Genomic DNA, 17,037 nt, shown 5'->3' on the forward strand with positions numbered 1-17,037 from the left:
AGGGGGGAATTATGAGTGAAGGAGCCGGATAGTAAAATAAAAGGAAAGGAATGGGGAAGGAAGGGGTGAATAATGAAGGAGGAGGGTGAAGGAGGGGATGAAGAAGAAGGCGAGGGAGGGGCACCGGATGACCTTGACGAGTGTGAACCAGGTGTGTTTTTGCGGGGCCGCTCACCTGCCCACACCACACCCACTGCCCTCCTTCCTTACGCGCCCCATACCCTCCTCTTTCATTTCTCCCACACGCTGTTCCTCTCCTCGTTTTCTCTATCTTCTCTCCTTCCTTCGTTTCGTCTTGGTTCCAGGCTCTTCATCTCCGTACGCTTGGAGTTACTTACCGCATCCCTCTGGAATAAAAGCATGAAAAGAATTTAATATCAATGTAGCTGGTTTTCATTACTTGGTTTCCCGGCACGGTAAAGAAGAGAAGCAGAGATTCATTCGTTCCGCTCCAGTTGGTTTCACTTCATTATTCAGCTCAGGCTAATCAATGACAGCGCCGGCATTGACCTTGGTTGATGAGACTATAAAAAAAAGCTGCTCTCATCTGCTCATCTCGACTCTGCCTCGCCCCGACAACTTTCAGGACGAAGCAACAGAACTCTACAAACTTCACTAATAAATGGATGCCTAATTACTTAACCTTCACTAAGAGACACAGAGCGATTGCATGCAACGTGGGATGACTGGAGATTGGGTGTTGGCCGTAGAGCTGCTTCATGCCGTTTGCTCCTGCTGACTTTGAACCTGAGATTTCCTGCTCCTGACTGAGAGATGCTCTTGAGAATGTTGCTTAGGTGTTTGCTGCTGTGTGTTAGGTCTTGCCGAGATAAAGTCGTCCTATGCCGCTCACAGTGTGACTTTAATTAAAGGGAAAGGTCTCTCCTCTAAGCCTGCTGCTCGTCTTATCAAGTCAACCCACGCCGCCGAGACAACTGCTTGGGTTAGATTCACTTGCTGAGGCGCGGAATGTAGGACAGCGAGAGCGTGCGTGCTTTAAGGAAGCTTTGGCGGGTATGATAGGCCAGCTGGGTCCTGAGACGATGGAATGGGTGGGAGGAGCCTGCCAGTGGGAGGCGTGGCGCCCCCTCCCCTCCCTTCCTTCTGTTTTTAGTTACACCACTCACCCCGATAACAGTGCTGCCTCGCACCTGCGGCGTTATGTATCACGGGGCGTTATTTCTTTTTTACCGTTCCTTTGTCACTTGTAGCAGCAAGGGCAAGGGGAAATTCAAAAGGGAAAGACCTTGTGAGCCGCGGCTGAGGACTGGCAGCACCATGAGGAAGGCGTGCGAGGGGCTCGAAAGACCTTGAATGAGGAAGGCGACCTTGTGCTGTTGAGGCTGTCATCATGGAGTGGTCTTGTCCAATAGGAAGAAGAGGAATACATCCAATCAAACAGCAGAGGTTCACGTGATCACTGGGCCTGGCTGGTATATATAGGGCCTCGGCGCTCCACTTCGGCACAACGATCCCGGTCGCAGAAGCCTCAGCAGGAGTTCTGGGACCACAAGCAGAAATCATGAATTTTCTGGTGAGTCAGTTTTTTCTTGTTTTAACGAGAATTCAGTTCGCACTCAAACACAGGCTTCCTAATGCGAGTCCATTTAACTAAGTCTTCTGTTTTCACTAAATATCCTATAAATCTTTAAATCCGTGTTACTAGTGACCGCCATCAGGATGTGTTATAATGAGGATATGCTTCATCCATTCCCTGGTTTTCTTTTGTTTCAGCATTGTAGCATTTAGAAGTCTCAAATTCTGTAAGCCTGTTTTTCTTCAGACAAGGATTGATATTGTAGAGATAAGTAGGGTAAGTAGTTGCTGTAGCATCACTAAGTGTCCCTTTGTTCCTTCTCTGTGTAGGCAGCTATCTGTGTTCTCGCCGTGAGCGTGAGTGCTCAGGTTGGGCCTTCTGGGATCGTTAGTCCCGATGGAAACAACGTCCAGTTTTCACATGATTTCGCCAACAACATCGTGCTCACCGGACCTTCAGGCATCGTGACCAAGGATGGCAACAACCTCCAGCTGACCCATGGCCAGGCTGCCCTCAATGCCGCCACCCCATCGGCTCCTGTGCCCGTGCCCACGTACGTGGCCTACCGTGCCGTTGTCGGCCCCGCCGGCATCGTGAACCCCGACGGGCAGAACGTCCAGTTCAGCCAGGCATTCGCCGATAACGTCGTGCTGGTCGGACCGGCCGGCATCGTGACCAAGGATGGCAAGAACATCCAGCTCCGCGCCAAGCGTAGCGCTGGCTACGTCCTCCCCAAGGGTAACATTGGCTACTCTGGCATCCTGAGGGCCGACGGCACCTACGAACTGTTCAGCCACGACTTTGCCCACGACATCGTGGCCCTTGGACCCTCTGGCATCGTGACTAAGTCCGGCAAGAACGTGCAGCTGACCGACGACCTCCACAGGGTCAAGCGTTCCCTGGTGGGCCCCTCTGGCATGATCCTTGAGGATGGCACCCAGGTCCAGTTCAAGGAACCCTTCGCCACCATCGCCCTGGATGGACCCTCAGGCCTTATCCTCAGTGACGGCACCCTCGTCCAGAAGCGCGCCAAGCGTTCCCTGGTGGGCCCCTCTGGCATGATCCTTGATGATGGCACCCCCGTCCAGTTCAAGACACCCTTCACCACCATCACCCTGGACGGACCCTCTGGCCTTGTCCTCAGTGACGGCACCCTCATCCAGAAGCGCGCCAAGCGTTCCCTGGTGGGCCCCTCTGGCATGATCCTTCCTGACGGTACCCCCGTCCAGTTCGCCGCCGGCGCCACTCCCGTCGTCAGCGGGCCCTCCGGCATTGTCTTCTCCAACGGACAAAACATCCAGCTGCCCTAAGACAACCACTGACGCTGCACCAGGACTCTAGTCTTAATGCTTCTTCCTCTGACAACTCTGCATTTTTTATGACTTGACCATCAAACATTCATCACGATGTACAGACAAAATACTTGTTATATAAAGCAATGAAGGTCTTTTGCTGTTTTTTACTATATGTTTTCTCCACTCCCTCAGTCTCTTTGAAGCAACACACAATGTACATGAGGTTGACCCACAAGAAAGGAGGAAGAAGTACCCTTCCGCACTTTGGTAATCACAACAAGATGCTCAGTTGCTCATCCTTCACATCCCCACCTCCTTACCCACTCCCCATCTTCTCTCGCATCATGTGCCGCCTCACCCTTATAAGGAAACTCCATATGAAAGTAGCAAAATAACCTCAAAAGAAATTTCAATGAAAATTTCACATTCTTGCTTCGTGTTAATACAAAATCCCAAACGGAGCTGATCTCTCTCTCTCTCTCTCTCTCTCTCTCTCTCTCTCTCTCTCTCTCTCTCTCTCTCTCTCTCTCTCTCTCTCTCTCTCTCTCTCTCTCTAACACACACACACACACACACACACACACACACATACGAAGCTCAGTTATACATCTGACCTGAGGGAAAGGGTTAACACATGCTTTATTAAGAACAAAACAATTGAAGGACGAACAAATTCCGTTAAAGAGGGGTCGGAAGTCCATTAGGGCTCATTCACCAAATGTTTCAAAAGAGTAACAGGTTGTGTAGAAAATTTGTGGTTTATTTATCAGCTTTCTTAGTTAATACTTAGCTGAAAGACGACATACAGGCATTCACACCCACATACATACATACATACATACATACATACATAGATATAGATTCACACATACATACATACATTCATTCATTCATACAAAGAGATTGACACATCATTAAACACTAAAATGGAGCACCGAAACCAGATCATATTTCTTCTATGCTGGCAAGAAGTAATCTTTTATATAAGTTTATCTATATAAGTAGGAGGATACTGAGGAGGAAAATGGAAGTGGAGGAGGAGGAGGAGGAGGAGGAGGAGGAGGAGGATATGAAGCAGGAGCAGGAGAAAAGTGGGGTGAAGAAAAGAACCAAATGGAAGAGAACCGGGAAGAAAAGAAAAATGAAAGACAACAAAAGAAAGAAAAAAAACTGAAGACGAGAAAGAAGAGGAGGAGAAGGAGGTCGAGGAGGACGAGGACGAGGAGGACCAGGAGGAGGAGGAGGAGAAGGAGGAGGAGGAGGAGGAGGAGGAGTTGGAGGAGGAGGAGTCACGGCGCTAAAAACTGGTTGAGTTTCCCCGATAACTTAGCAGCGGGGTATATATATATATATATATATATATATATATATATATATATATATATATATATATATATATATATTAAAGGATAACCTCTCTTAAAAACGGGTTGGTTTCTGGCTCCGTGGGAAAATCTATGAGGGCGCGATGCTTTTAGAGGCTTAAATATTATGTATGTGTCGCGCGCCTTTCGCCGAACGCACGGTAAAAACCTACGAAATAATATCCAGAGGTGATCCACGCTGCCTTAATATAATCCATCACTGGGCGGGGGATGAAGATGAACAAGAAAGCAAGTAAAGTATGACAGACTAAATCAGAAGTGAGTAAAGTAGGTGAGAGGTGAGTGATGCTGCGTCTTACCTGTCACGTTGATTTACAGGTATACTTCGCTGATTACATGAACGTTTGCGAGTGAGAATAATGCCTTTGAGATTAATTATTGTAGTAAGAAAAAGAGGAACAGAAGCAATCAACAAGGAGAAGGAAAGGAAGTGATGCTGCGTCTCTCCTGTCCGACTGATGCACAGGTAGTACTTTGCCAATTACCTGAGTAGATGTTGTTGAAAATATTTATATGAACAGTAAATGAGAAGATGCACGACGAAAAAGATAACCATAAAAAAAACAAAAAAAGGAAAAGGCAATGGAAAGGAAAGAAAAAAAAGATCAGCAAATAAAACGTAGGATAGAGTAATAGACAGAAAAAGAGAGGTATATGGTAGACAATGTTGAAGAAAAAAAAAGGATGAATATAAAATAAATACGATTGTGTGACTACCCGAAAAACGCGACCATAAAAAAAAAAGTTAAGGTTTATGTGTGCAGACAAGCTATACACATAAACAAGTATAAGCTTCCTATCCTCTTTCTTTCCCCCTTCCCCCTACTGAGCACACGTGTTATTCCCTATCCTACCCTACCCTTCCCTCCCATTCCCTCTCCTTCCCATCCATTCCCTCCCCTTATCTTCCTCTCCCCATAGACGCCCTCCACTATATCCCATTATCCATCATATAAAGGGGAGGGACAGGGGCACAACTCCCCCATCTATCATGTATATGTGGGGGGGCGACGGGCCGAAACGTGGCGTATTGTCTCGTTTGTGAAGGGGTACGGTATTGGAGGGGGTTTTGAGGGGTGGACGAGGAGGTATTGTGGTGGGTAAGTCGTTTGGTGATGGTCGTGGTAATAATGGTCCAGAAAGTGATGACTGAAAACTATAGGAAAAACGACGTAATGGTGACGCTTGTGAAGAGGGAGAATATTGGAGGGGGGAAGTGAAGTGGTGGAAACGAGGAGGCATTGGGGTGGGTGAGTGTTATAGTGACTAGTGGCAATGGCTCAGGAGGGTGATGACTGAAAATTGGGAAAAACTGTAGTGGTGATTGTTTGTGAAGGGGGAGGGTTTTGGAGGGGGGAAGGATGCGTGGTGAGTATGAGGAGTATTGTGGTGGGTGAGTGCAATGGTATCTGCTAGTGATGGTAGTGATTGTGATGGACTCAGGATATCGATAACTGAACAAAGAAAAAACGATGTAAGTATTGGTGAACATATTTGTAAGGTATCAGTGGGGTGGCAATGGGTATATGAGACATCTACTTTACACTATACTGTAACTCTAAAGCCTTCGTTCTTTATAACTTTTCCCTCAGTCTCTTGCGCTCTAGTGTGTTGGGTGGTTGGCTGCTGGGTACATTTTTGATGAGTGTATAATGACGTAAGTGTGAAGGTGAAGACGTAGAGGAGTGGAGGTGTTGTGAATGATGGATATATGGTAAGATAATGAGGAGGGGAGGAGGAAAAAGAGGAAGAACAGTAAGAAGGGGAATAGGAATATTAGGGATTAGGATAAGAATGATGATGGCATGGAAGAGAGGGCGACAAAGAGAAACAAAATTATCCGAAAGAAAAGGAGCAGAAAGAGATACCAGAGGAAGAAAAAGACAAGTTGCTGAAGGGTATGATGGCAGATATAGTGAAGAGAAGTTATGCAATAGCGAAAGAGCTCGGGTACGTATGGTAATGGTGATGGTGGTAGCGATGGGGACAGTACACGGACAGCATAAAGAGTAATGAGGATGGAGAGCTGGAAGGACGGAGGAAAAATGGGAGATGCGAGTATGATAGAAAGACAAGAGAGGGAGGAAATGTAGGGAATAATGTGCTACGGAGGGGTTCGAAATGAGGGGAAAGAGAGTTAAATCCTCCTTGAATCCCGAGGCACAAATTGGCAAAGGGAGAACCAGGGGGACAAAACCGAGCGCGTTACGAATATATTAAAGTATATGTTGAGGAATAATGATGGAGCATGGATACGTTCCCTCAGCATACAGCGTCACCATCAATCACTATCCTTACCTTCACTGTTGTCATTTTCTATCAGGCAACATTATCGATTACTATATTCTCTCTCACTTTTTCGTTTCTTTCTTCTAATCTTTCTCTTTCTTCCTTTCGTTCGTTCGTTCTTCTTTTTATTCTTCCTCTTCTTCTTCCAATGCCAAGATCTTCATCCATATATGTCAATTATCGATTTTGCACTCTATCCAGCTGCCCGCATCTACTACCCTATTTAATTATTTCCTGTGTTTTGTAAGAGGACAGTCCCAAAGGCATACAAAACATAACACTCATAAGTCATAACCAGTTCTCGTACACATTTTACATCACTGCATAGGATTTATCATTTTAACGTCTCTGAAAACACTACTTTTTAAAAACAACCTAAGAATTAAATACCATAGGATAATTATTTACCTCTCCGTACATATCCACCATCATTTTCGTCCCTTCTTTCCTCTCTCCTTCCTTTCTTCCTTCCGGGCGTAAATTAGGGCTTTCCAGCTCGCACTTTTTTTTTTTCTCGCACGCCGTAACGAGCCTGAGCGGGGAAATATGGGCCTTTGTTTTAGGGTATTATTACGGTGCAGCGATTTAGTACTTCATTTCTCTTCCTTTCGTCGCCTTTCCAGCCCGTCAAGGCGCCGCCGCTCCCCCTCGCGTGCCGGGAATGGGGTCTGCAGCTCCTTCACTCCCTCCCATTTCCCTTCCCTTCTCTTTTCTCATTTTGTTACTTTCCGAGAATACCGGCAATGGGGTAATGGTTTTCTCTCTCTCTCTCTCTCTCTCTCTCTCTCTCTCTCTCTCTCTCTCTCTCTCTCTCTCTCTCTCTAGGTAGCTCAGACAGCTTTAATTAGTACCTGCGTGGGTATACATTCACTCACACCTGTTCCTTTGTCTACACACACACACACACACACACCCACACACACGTAACCTCGCCTCAAAAACCTTCACGTCTGGTTCTCCTCTCACCTATCCATCACACCTGAAGACAGCTGAGCTCAGGTAAGTACACCGCGCAACACCTGACGAGCCTCACACACCTTCTCCCCTTTCCCGCACACCCCACGCAGCCTAATTGCAAGGAGAGGCATTCGGTGGCCCATGCGTCAAAGGTTATGAGCATACCATCTGGATAGGGGTACAAAGGGGAACTAGAGCAAGGCAGACGGATACAATGCGGGCGAAAAGGAAAAAGATGGAAGAAGTTAAGGAGAAAAGGAGAAAGGAGGACGATATGAGGAAGGAGGGAAGGGCGTGGTTGGTAATAATGTAAGAGAAATATATATAGATAGATGGAGAGATAGATACATAGACAGATATATTGATTGATGAGAAAGAGAGAGAGAGAGAGAGAGAGAGAGAGAGAGAGAGAGAGAGAGAGAGAGAGAGAGAGAGAGAGAGAGAGAGAGAGAGAGAGAGAGAGAGAGAGAGAGAGAGAGAGAGAGAGAGAGAGCAGGAAGATAATGCCAGGCAGGCTGATAATGCCAAGGCGGATAAAGAAAAGGGCAAAGGGAAAAAGAGAGGAAGGAATGGAAATAGGAGGGAAAGGGGTGAAGTATGAAGTTAATGGAATAAAAAGTTGGGTGTGGGCGGCAGAAGAAAAATTATTAGAGGACAAAGGAAGAGAAAAGAGAGGAAAGTTTGGGAAGGAAAAATAAGGAGGCAAGCAGGGAAGGAAAGGGATTAAACAGGTAACGAATGGAAGAGGTAAAGAGGGAGGGAAGGAGGAAAGGACTGAGTGGCAAGAGAGGGATATAAACGGTAGGGGAGAGAAAAATGAGAGGGCTGGTTAGGGAAAAGGTTGGTAATGCTGAGAGAAGAAAAAAAGGAAGGAAGAGGTCAGAAAAAATGAAGAAGAGAGTAAATCTAAAGAAAGGAAGAGAGAATAAACTGAAGAAAAAGAAGAAAGGAATGAAGGGAAAAAAAGGAGAGGGAAGGAAAATGACGGAGGAGGGAAAAGAAAAAAAATTAAGGAGAATGATGTAGGATGAAGAAATGAAGGAAAATGAAGAGAGAGGGAAGGAAGAAAGAGAGAAGATAGTTATGGGAGGAAGAAGGGGGTAGGGGGTATTGTGGTATGGCTGGAGGGCAGTATAAGGGAGATAAGTAGTCGAGGAATGTGAGAAGGTAGATCAAAAAGGGAAGGAGGTGGGAGGAAGGAGGTGGACATGGGGGTAAGGGTGGTATAACTTGAAGCTGTGGGCTGGTGAAGGCAAACCATATCTCAAGGCTAACAAAGACACCAGCGCCGAGATGCCTGGACTTGCGTGAATGTAAGGTAAGGTGAAGCGTTTTTTTTTTTCTCTCTCTCTCTCTTTCCTACATTCCTCTTTTTTTGTGGCCCAAGTCCGCGGCCTCGGTCCCTGCCACTCCCTTCATTGCGAGCCCCACACCTGCCCAGGTAAGACAAAGGGGAAAATACATGTCACACCTAATGATGAAGATGAAGATGCTAATTATGACAGCAATGAAAAGGACGATGATAAAAACAATAATAATAATAATAATAATAATAATAATAATAATAATAATAATAATAATAATAATAATAATAGTAATAATAGTAATAATAATAATAATAATAATAATAATAATAATAATAATAATAATAATAATAATAATAATAATAATAATAATAATAATAATAATAATAATAATAATAATAATAATAATAATAATAATAATAATAATAATAATGAGATGTAACGAAATAAATAAAAAGATAATAGATATTGACAATAGGGAAGATTCAATTTTGTTTTTATATACATTTCTACTTAACCATTTTGTGCGAGTTCTTAGCGATGGAATTCAGATAAACTTCATTGTACTGTGTTAACGAATTAGCAAAGCAATTAAGAAATAATTAAAAATGAAAAACAATATTGAAAGATATGTCGTATATTCTCTCTCTCTCTCTCTCTCTCTCTCTCTCTCTCTCTCTCTCTCTCTCTCTCTCTCTCTCTCTCTCTCTCTCTCTCTCGCCAGTTTCACAAAAATGTTATTTTTTTTAACAAACAACGCAAAACAAAACAAAAGATATTTAAATTAGTTACCTCCCCTGGTGTGAGTGACTGTGAGTGAGTGAGTGAGTGAGTGAGTACGTGTGTGTGTGTGTGTGTGTGTGTGTGTGTGTGTGTGTGTGTGTGTGTGTGTGTGTGTGTGTGTGTGTGTGTGTGTGTGTGTGTGTGCTCCCCTACGCGCGCACACACACACACACACACACACACATATACACACACGGGGCCGTAACTTTAAATCAATTTGTCTGTCGCTACGGATGAAAGACCTCATGCAGTTAATACTTGTTTGGATTTTGGACGTAAAAAAAAGACAAAAAAAATGTTGGATCTCGCTGCTCGCTGAAAATAGACAAAACATTATAAAACGAAAATATCACGTAGAAGAAAAGATAAATTTGACAGTGCATGAAAAAAACAATAGACGGGCGAGCAGGAAGGGAAATATAAACCTAAATAAATAAAAATAAAAGCTGTAGAGCATTGACGGGAGGTAAAGCGGCGACTGACACGGAAATAATTGACTTACTCACCGGGACGAGAAGCGTAAATAACTTTGTAAGCCCTACCAACAGCGACACCGTGCTCCACCCCGCTATCGACAACACAACACAAAAACAACATTAAAAGCGACAAACAAAAATAACATCCACAACAATAATAAACAACAAAACAACAGCCACGACGACAACTACGACACCACCACCACCACAACAGCAAAAACAACATTAAAAACGACAATACCACAAAATGCATAACAAAAACAACAGCAACAAATACTATAACGACACTATCACAGCTTCCATCAATAATAACAACAGCTGTAACATCCACAACTTCAACAGTAACACTCTGAATGCTACACTAACACAAATAACACTAACAACAGCACTAACAATAACAGCACCACTGACACTATATAGCACCAACACGTACGGTAACACAATATAAATAAAAACAGGAACATTGATTTGTAAAGAAAGTCATTAGTATATTTAGTTTCGATAAATTAAATATACCAATCCTAACGCAAAATGTAAAGATCGCAAAATAAGATGATGAAATTACATTTGCAAAGATAAACGACGTAAAAACACGAAAAGAAAAAAAGTAAGGAATGTAAGAATGAAAGGCAGGAAAGATGAGGAGGATAACTGGATCAAAGAGGAGGAGGAGGAGGAGGAGGAGGAGGAGGAGGAGGATTAGGACATGAAGGTGGGTGAAGAAGAGCAGGAGCAGGCAGGAGGAAGAGGAAGAAGAGGAATAGGAGAAAAAAGAAGAAACAGTATACAGAATTAGAGGAAGAGTACAAAGAGCAGAAGGAAATAGAGGCGGCGGAGGGGAAGGAAAATGAAGAGAAGGAGGAGGAGGAGGAGAAGGAAAAGGAAGAGGAGGAAGATAAGACATAGGAAAAACTTTAGAATGGACTAGAGAAACAATCAGGAAGGCTAGGGATCGAAGGATAGAAAAAAAAAGAACGTCGGAGGATAACTTCAATGAGGAGTATGTAAAAGTCTAAAGAGCGCTGAGAGGCGGGCAAGAGCTAAGACCATAAGACCGTTTAGAGCGAAGGAGAGATGATGAGGAAGACGAAAATAACGAGAACGGGAGAGAAAAGAGCGAAGAGGCCAAAATGTCGGAGTGATGGAGGAGTAAGAGGAGGAGGAGGAGGAGGAGGCCAGTGGCGGAATTTAAGCGAAGGTGATAATAATAAAAAGACATCAGCGAGATCTCCACAGGTGCGAGGTTCATCTTCTTTACTTTGGCAGAAGGATGTGCTTTCTCTCGGTCCCTGGTCCCTGGGGTGTGTCTGCTGGTTTGTTGGTCTGTGCCATTGTTTGTGTGCCTTTCTGTCTGAATGTTTCTGTCTTTCTGTTTGTTCTGTTTGTGTGTTTTCTGTCTCATTTTTGGTTTCTTTCCTGTCTGTATGTACGTTCTCAGTTTTTTTGTATCTATGTCTGTCAGTCTAACCAACTCACAGGTTGAAGGCTTCCCCTGTCCAAACTCACCTTAATGACATACGCTAAATCATCTAAAATAATGTAAAATAGTGCACTTAATGGTCATCATTTTGATAGGATTGATTGATGCAGCATAACTAATATACAGTTTACATAACAATTTAATACTAATGACATACACCTTATCATCTTCAAAATATGTTCAACAGTACTGTACACAAATGGTCATCATTACGATGCATTTCTTCGATACTGCATGAAATATACAGACAAATTACATTTAAATTCTTTAATGATACACGTTTCGTATATCATTCATTCGCGTTATTGGCCTGCACACGCTATAACAGCGGGCGGAGGCGGTGTTCATCTCCGTCGCTTAAGGTACCCTAAACACCATGCTTCATCGCCATCTTGGGGTGAGACACAAAGAGCATGATGTGACAGGAGCCGTCGACCAGCCACTCTTGCCTCGTCATTCTGAACTGCTTCATCGTTTGTTCCAACCATCTTACCTCGTTGGCGATGGGAAACGACGGCTGGACACACACCTCTCGGCTTTTCTTCTAACAATCAATTAACTTACTACAAGAATTTCCCGTTAGTAACTGCTGTATGTGTGGGTATTTCCATTACAGAATAAAATATCACTTCAAAAACTTCGCAGTAACTCAGATGGCAGTGCAATTTGTAGTTCATTTCCATATAACGGAAAAATGGACTTCTTTCAGAACTTGAAGTTTGGCGGTCCTCAAGAAGCCTGTATTCCTCAACCATCACGCTTTCGTTTTTTTTTTCACACGACATTGCCACATCGATGACGACGTCTTGTGGTGCGTCCAGAAGATTGCTTTCACGTAAAAATGTAACTTTTTCTTCTGTCAAAATAACACGTCTAGAAAAGTCTTCCTACAGCAATATAGTGGATAAGTCGGTTACACTGACGTTATCAGCTTTAATGTGAGAAGTAGACTGATGTGGATGTTCGTTGATTACTAGTTCTTTTGTATAGACAGGCCAGGACTACTCACGTCATAGCAGAAAAAAAGATAAGCTCTTTTATATGGGCAGGTTAGGAGCACCCACGTCACCGGATTTGAAAAAATAAGATAAGCTGAGGTCTCGGTCTACAAGTCAGGTCAGTAACGTAGAGTACGGAGACAGCGGTAAAGCGCACGCAAAAGTATGTATATTACACACACACACACACACACACACACACACACACACACACACCGCTCCGCTCCGGTAGCTCAATCGGTAGAGCGCTGCGCTGCAAACAGGCAAACAGGCGGCGGTTCGAGCCCCGCTCAGGCCGGATTCTTTCCGTTGACTAGGAGTGGTTACTGTCCCCTCTTGAGCAAGGGGGATGGTGTGGTGTGTGAGGTCCTGGCAGTATCCAGAGAGCAACGATAATGAGCACTTGCTCACGTCGGGAGGGTACCTGCTGGCGAAAGCGAGTCCAACTAGTGATCAGGCCGTGGTGAATTACACACACACACACACACACACACACACACACACATACAATTTCCCTCTTAACACGCGGTGGAGTGGCCATCGAAATCTTTTTACAGCGCCGATGCCAGACAAAAGGAGAAAAGAAACGCCTCATCACCCTCAGTGTTCGAGGACACTTGCAACCTTTACCTACTCGGTGAGGGGGAGTGGAGGGAGACTCTCGACCATGCCACTTCAGCCCACCATGCACTCCTACACTACTTCGCTCACTGGATGTAAAATCGACACAGCGCCGTACGCAACGCATCGTCTCCTCTCCCTAAATTGAATCGGAAACTCGGTGTCGCTGCGACGCCAACACTGATCTATTCTGAGCGAGGACGAAGCGATGGGAGCGGAGGTGACCCATCCTGCAGTGTAACAATGAGGACAACATGATGGACGTCAGGTCACCACACGCCCAAACCCTGTCACACTTGCAGTGAGTGGATTCCCCTTTACAACCCACCGCCTCTTGACCTTTGCCTTTACACACTGGCTGAATAAAGGCGTCGCTATTACTTTTTTTTTTAAACAAAACACAGTACCGTAGTCCTCCAGTCCCACACCATGTCATTAGATTTCCAGCGGATTAAATCCCGTTCATGACTCGTGGCCACTCGACCTTTGCTTTTCCACACTGAAGGAACAAAAGGTCACTCCCTCCAGGGCTCAAAAAGGTTACTCTGAAATCATTGTAGTTCACCATGGACGCTGTAGCCGCGTCTCTATAGCGCGCGAGGCAGGTATGACGCTGCCACTCAACCTTTACGTTAAGCGAGACTCATCTCCATCGTCCAGGTTCATCTAGAATCATCGCAGTTCATCCTAGACCTTGCAAGCGCGTCTCTGCTACGTGCGAGGCCACTGCGGCAGTCTTGTGGCTGCCATCGGAGCTTCGGCCACGTTCCTGGGTTGTGCCCTTGATCGTGGCGATGCTCGGGGGTGCCGGGGCGTGATAGGTCAGGATGCGAAAGACAAAAACCTGGATTATTCAAGTCAGGCTTCAGAGGTATTGGTCGCCATTGTAAACTGAGAGGAAGATATATTTGCATATTTTTTACTCCAAGTTTTCTAAAGATACCAGTGCTCCGCCACCAAGGATGTTCTACAGTTTGTATATTTTCATTATGGATGCTAGGGCTTGTTGATAATATTCAGGGTATAAAGCTTCAAATACTGACAAAAACGGGAGTTCGTCCATCTACCAACAATTATTCCCTTTGATTATTTTTTGTTGTTGTTTCATAGTGGGAGTTCAATGCGTGTTGGAAGTTAGTCTCAAAAAATGGCCAGAAAACACTCACGCCCCGAGGCACACTGCGATATTTTTTGTTATATTACGCAATGCGTAAAAAAAACTCTTACATAAACGAAAATGCTGGATAACACGCAAGCTGCTCGCGGAGGGGCGAGGCAGCGAGCGACGCATCAGCTTCGATTGGTTGAAAACTTAAAAAAAAAAAAAAAAAAAAAAAAAAATTGTCCCGGGGCCACTTGGGGGCACGGAGGCTGGCGGGCACTCAGGGTCGTCGCCAACAAACATTTCACAATAGTCCAGGAGATAAAACCTTGCCGGAGTTGCTGATACAGACTGATATCTTCTCAGGCTAAAGGAGGCCTAGGACAGATAATAAATTAAGTTTAGCAACATACATATCTTTCACTGGATAGGAAGAGGCCGGGAGAGCATAATATCATTGCCTGTGTTACACAACGCAAACGTTGACGGATATTTTATGAGCATGAATGAGGTCACAGGCATATTAGATCTGTCTGAGGAGTGCAATTTTATATTGTATTCTTGGGCTGCGTGAGGACAGGAGTGCACTATATCGTTGTCTGGGCTTCAAAAAATATAGAAATACGAATATGTTTATTTTTTATTTTTAAGATAACCAACACTATATTACTTCACTGTAGGAGTTAAACAAAGGATACGGGCGACTGTATTGATAGGTTGGACGAGGACAATGCTTATCAAACCCAATCGGAGTTGTGTAAAAGAAACAAAATTAACTTATAAAGGGGAAGGACACCAAAAGATAATCAAATATTCACATTCTTGCAGACTCCTTCAATACGGGTTAACAGTTTTACCTGCCGGCCACTAAACAGGAGAAGCAGGCCAGGTGAGGGACACACCTTCCACGGCCACTCCCGCTTTTTTGTCACGCCCAGCCTCCGCTCGCTCGCAAGACTCCACCTTAGTGACAGAAAGAAACGCGGTATAGAGTGAACACATTTTACGACCCTAACGTTCCGGCTGCTGCTGATGATGATTATAATCCTTCAAAAGTCCCGTAAGGACATTCCCAAACACGTGAAAGAAGTCTCTCCTTACGCTATTTGTTCCTGTGGTCGGCGCTACGAATGTGATTGATATAAACTTATAAAGGATGCCAAAGTTAACACAACGCTTCCTGCCTTCTCCTCCTTTACTTCCAAAGCTTTACTTACTTCAATGATATCTACATCACTCAATACGCATGTCTCCCAGTCTATCTATCTGTCTGTATGTCTGTCTGTCCGTCTCTATCTATGAATAAAGAAAAGATTTGTAACCTAGCATGGTGTGTCAGTCTCTGTCTGCCCGTCAGTCTGTCCGCTCGTCTGTACATCAATTAATTAACAGCGCTGTGAGAGGAATGGAAAAAAGAAATGACAAGGCATGCTAAGGGTGTCGGATATTTGCTGCAGTATCCGCGACGCTCTCGTAAGCCCAGAACACTAGAGGGACATGTAGCACGGCGCAGGGCAAGGCAAATGTCAGGTGTGAAGTGTGTCCGGGAGGGGGAAGGGATAGGCTGGGACGAAAGAGCTCGGGGGAAAGACCACAGGGGGAAGGACAAAGTGGGAGGGGATGGAGAGAGGGCGCGGGGTACATGCAGGAAGGGCGGAGGATTAGGTGGAGGTTGGGGCAAGATCACAACCGGAATAAAGAATCTAGCAAACAGCCTGTCTTTGCAAACGGTTTCTGGCAATGGGGCTGAACGTGCTCGGAATACTAAGAAATACAAGGCGTTCCTGGTGAATCAGCGACTTGTCAGGGCTGAGAGGAGGAAGCAAAAAGAAAATGTTTACACCTCTGAAGGTCTTGGAAATATCAGCACAAATTGTAGGTAAGAAACGAGCTCTGGAAAAATATATATAAAAGTGTAATGGAGAGTTTGCTTTCTTGAGGCAAAATTTACTCCAGGAGAAGGATGAAATTAACTTTGCGGCTCTTTTTTCTTTATTTATATTAAACTTGGAAATGGAAAACCATAAAAAGTGTTGAAAAAGTAGTACAATTGTTCAGTGAATGTCCTTTAAAGTTTGCCTATAAACACACACACACACACACACACACATACACACACATTCACGTCATCGCAAGCCTACTTAACCCAATCACTCCCTTTTTTTTTGGCACACACACACACACACACACACACACACACACACACACACACACACACACACACACACACGTCACGACAGGCCTACTTAAGCCAATCTCCCCCTACTCATCGCCTCTCATCCTTCTCATCTTTCCTCCCTCCTCTCCTTCCCTTTTCCCTCTCCCTCCTGCTCGTCTCCCTCCCTGAAGATGATGGGCAAACACGTGTCGGTGCGGCTGAAGAGAAGAGGAATAAAGTTTTCAGCGAACAAACTTTTACAGATGAAGGAGTTGTATTACCTGCGAGATGAAACGTTGCTACTGACACACACACACACACACACACACACACACACACACACACACACACACACTCCTAAGGCAAATAACCGAATCGAAATACTTCTGTTCAAATAAGCGTAAGTCTTGATGCATTTACCAGACATCCGCTGGAGTGTTTACCTCGTGTAAGTATTTGTGTGTGTATGTGTGTGTGTGTGTGTGTCAGACAGTGCCCATGTGTACAAAGAAAGTGTGCTCTGGATCTTACTACTTGTGTGTGTGTGTGTGTGTGTGTGTGTGTGTGTGTGTGTGTTAATAGGTAGGTTGGGCGGTGGGAGAGATACTTTGGGTCGAGTTTTTTTTTGTGTGTGTGTGTGAGCGCCATCAAT

At 44.6% G+C, this 17,037-nt stretch overlaps 1 protein-coding gene across 1 annotated transcript; it reads left to right on the forward strand.

Annotated features, from left to right (window-relative positions):
- Positions 1-1,375: 1,375 nt before the first annotated feature.
- LOC126984780 (uncharacterized) lies at positions 1,376-2,985 on the forward strand. The gene is made up of 2 exons (XM_050838857.1): positions 1,376-1,534; positions 1,867-2,985. The coding sequence occupies exons 1-2, from the start codon at positions 1,523-1,525 to the stop codon at positions 2,845-2,847; spliced, it is 993 nt and encodes a 330-aa protein (XP_050694814.1). The 5' UTR covers positions 1,376-1,522; the 3' UTR covers positions 2,848-2,985.
- Positions 2,986-17,037: the final 14,052 nt, after the last annotated feature.

The sequence above is a fragment of the Eriocheir sinensis genome, chromosome 5, assembly GCF_024679095.1.
Source record: "Eriocheir sinensis breed Jianghai 21 chromosome 5, ASM2467909v1, whole genome shotgun sequence".
Taxonomy (NCBI): Eukaryota; Metazoa; Arthropoda; class Malacostraca; order Decapoda; family Varunidae; genus Eriocheir; species Eriocheir sinensis.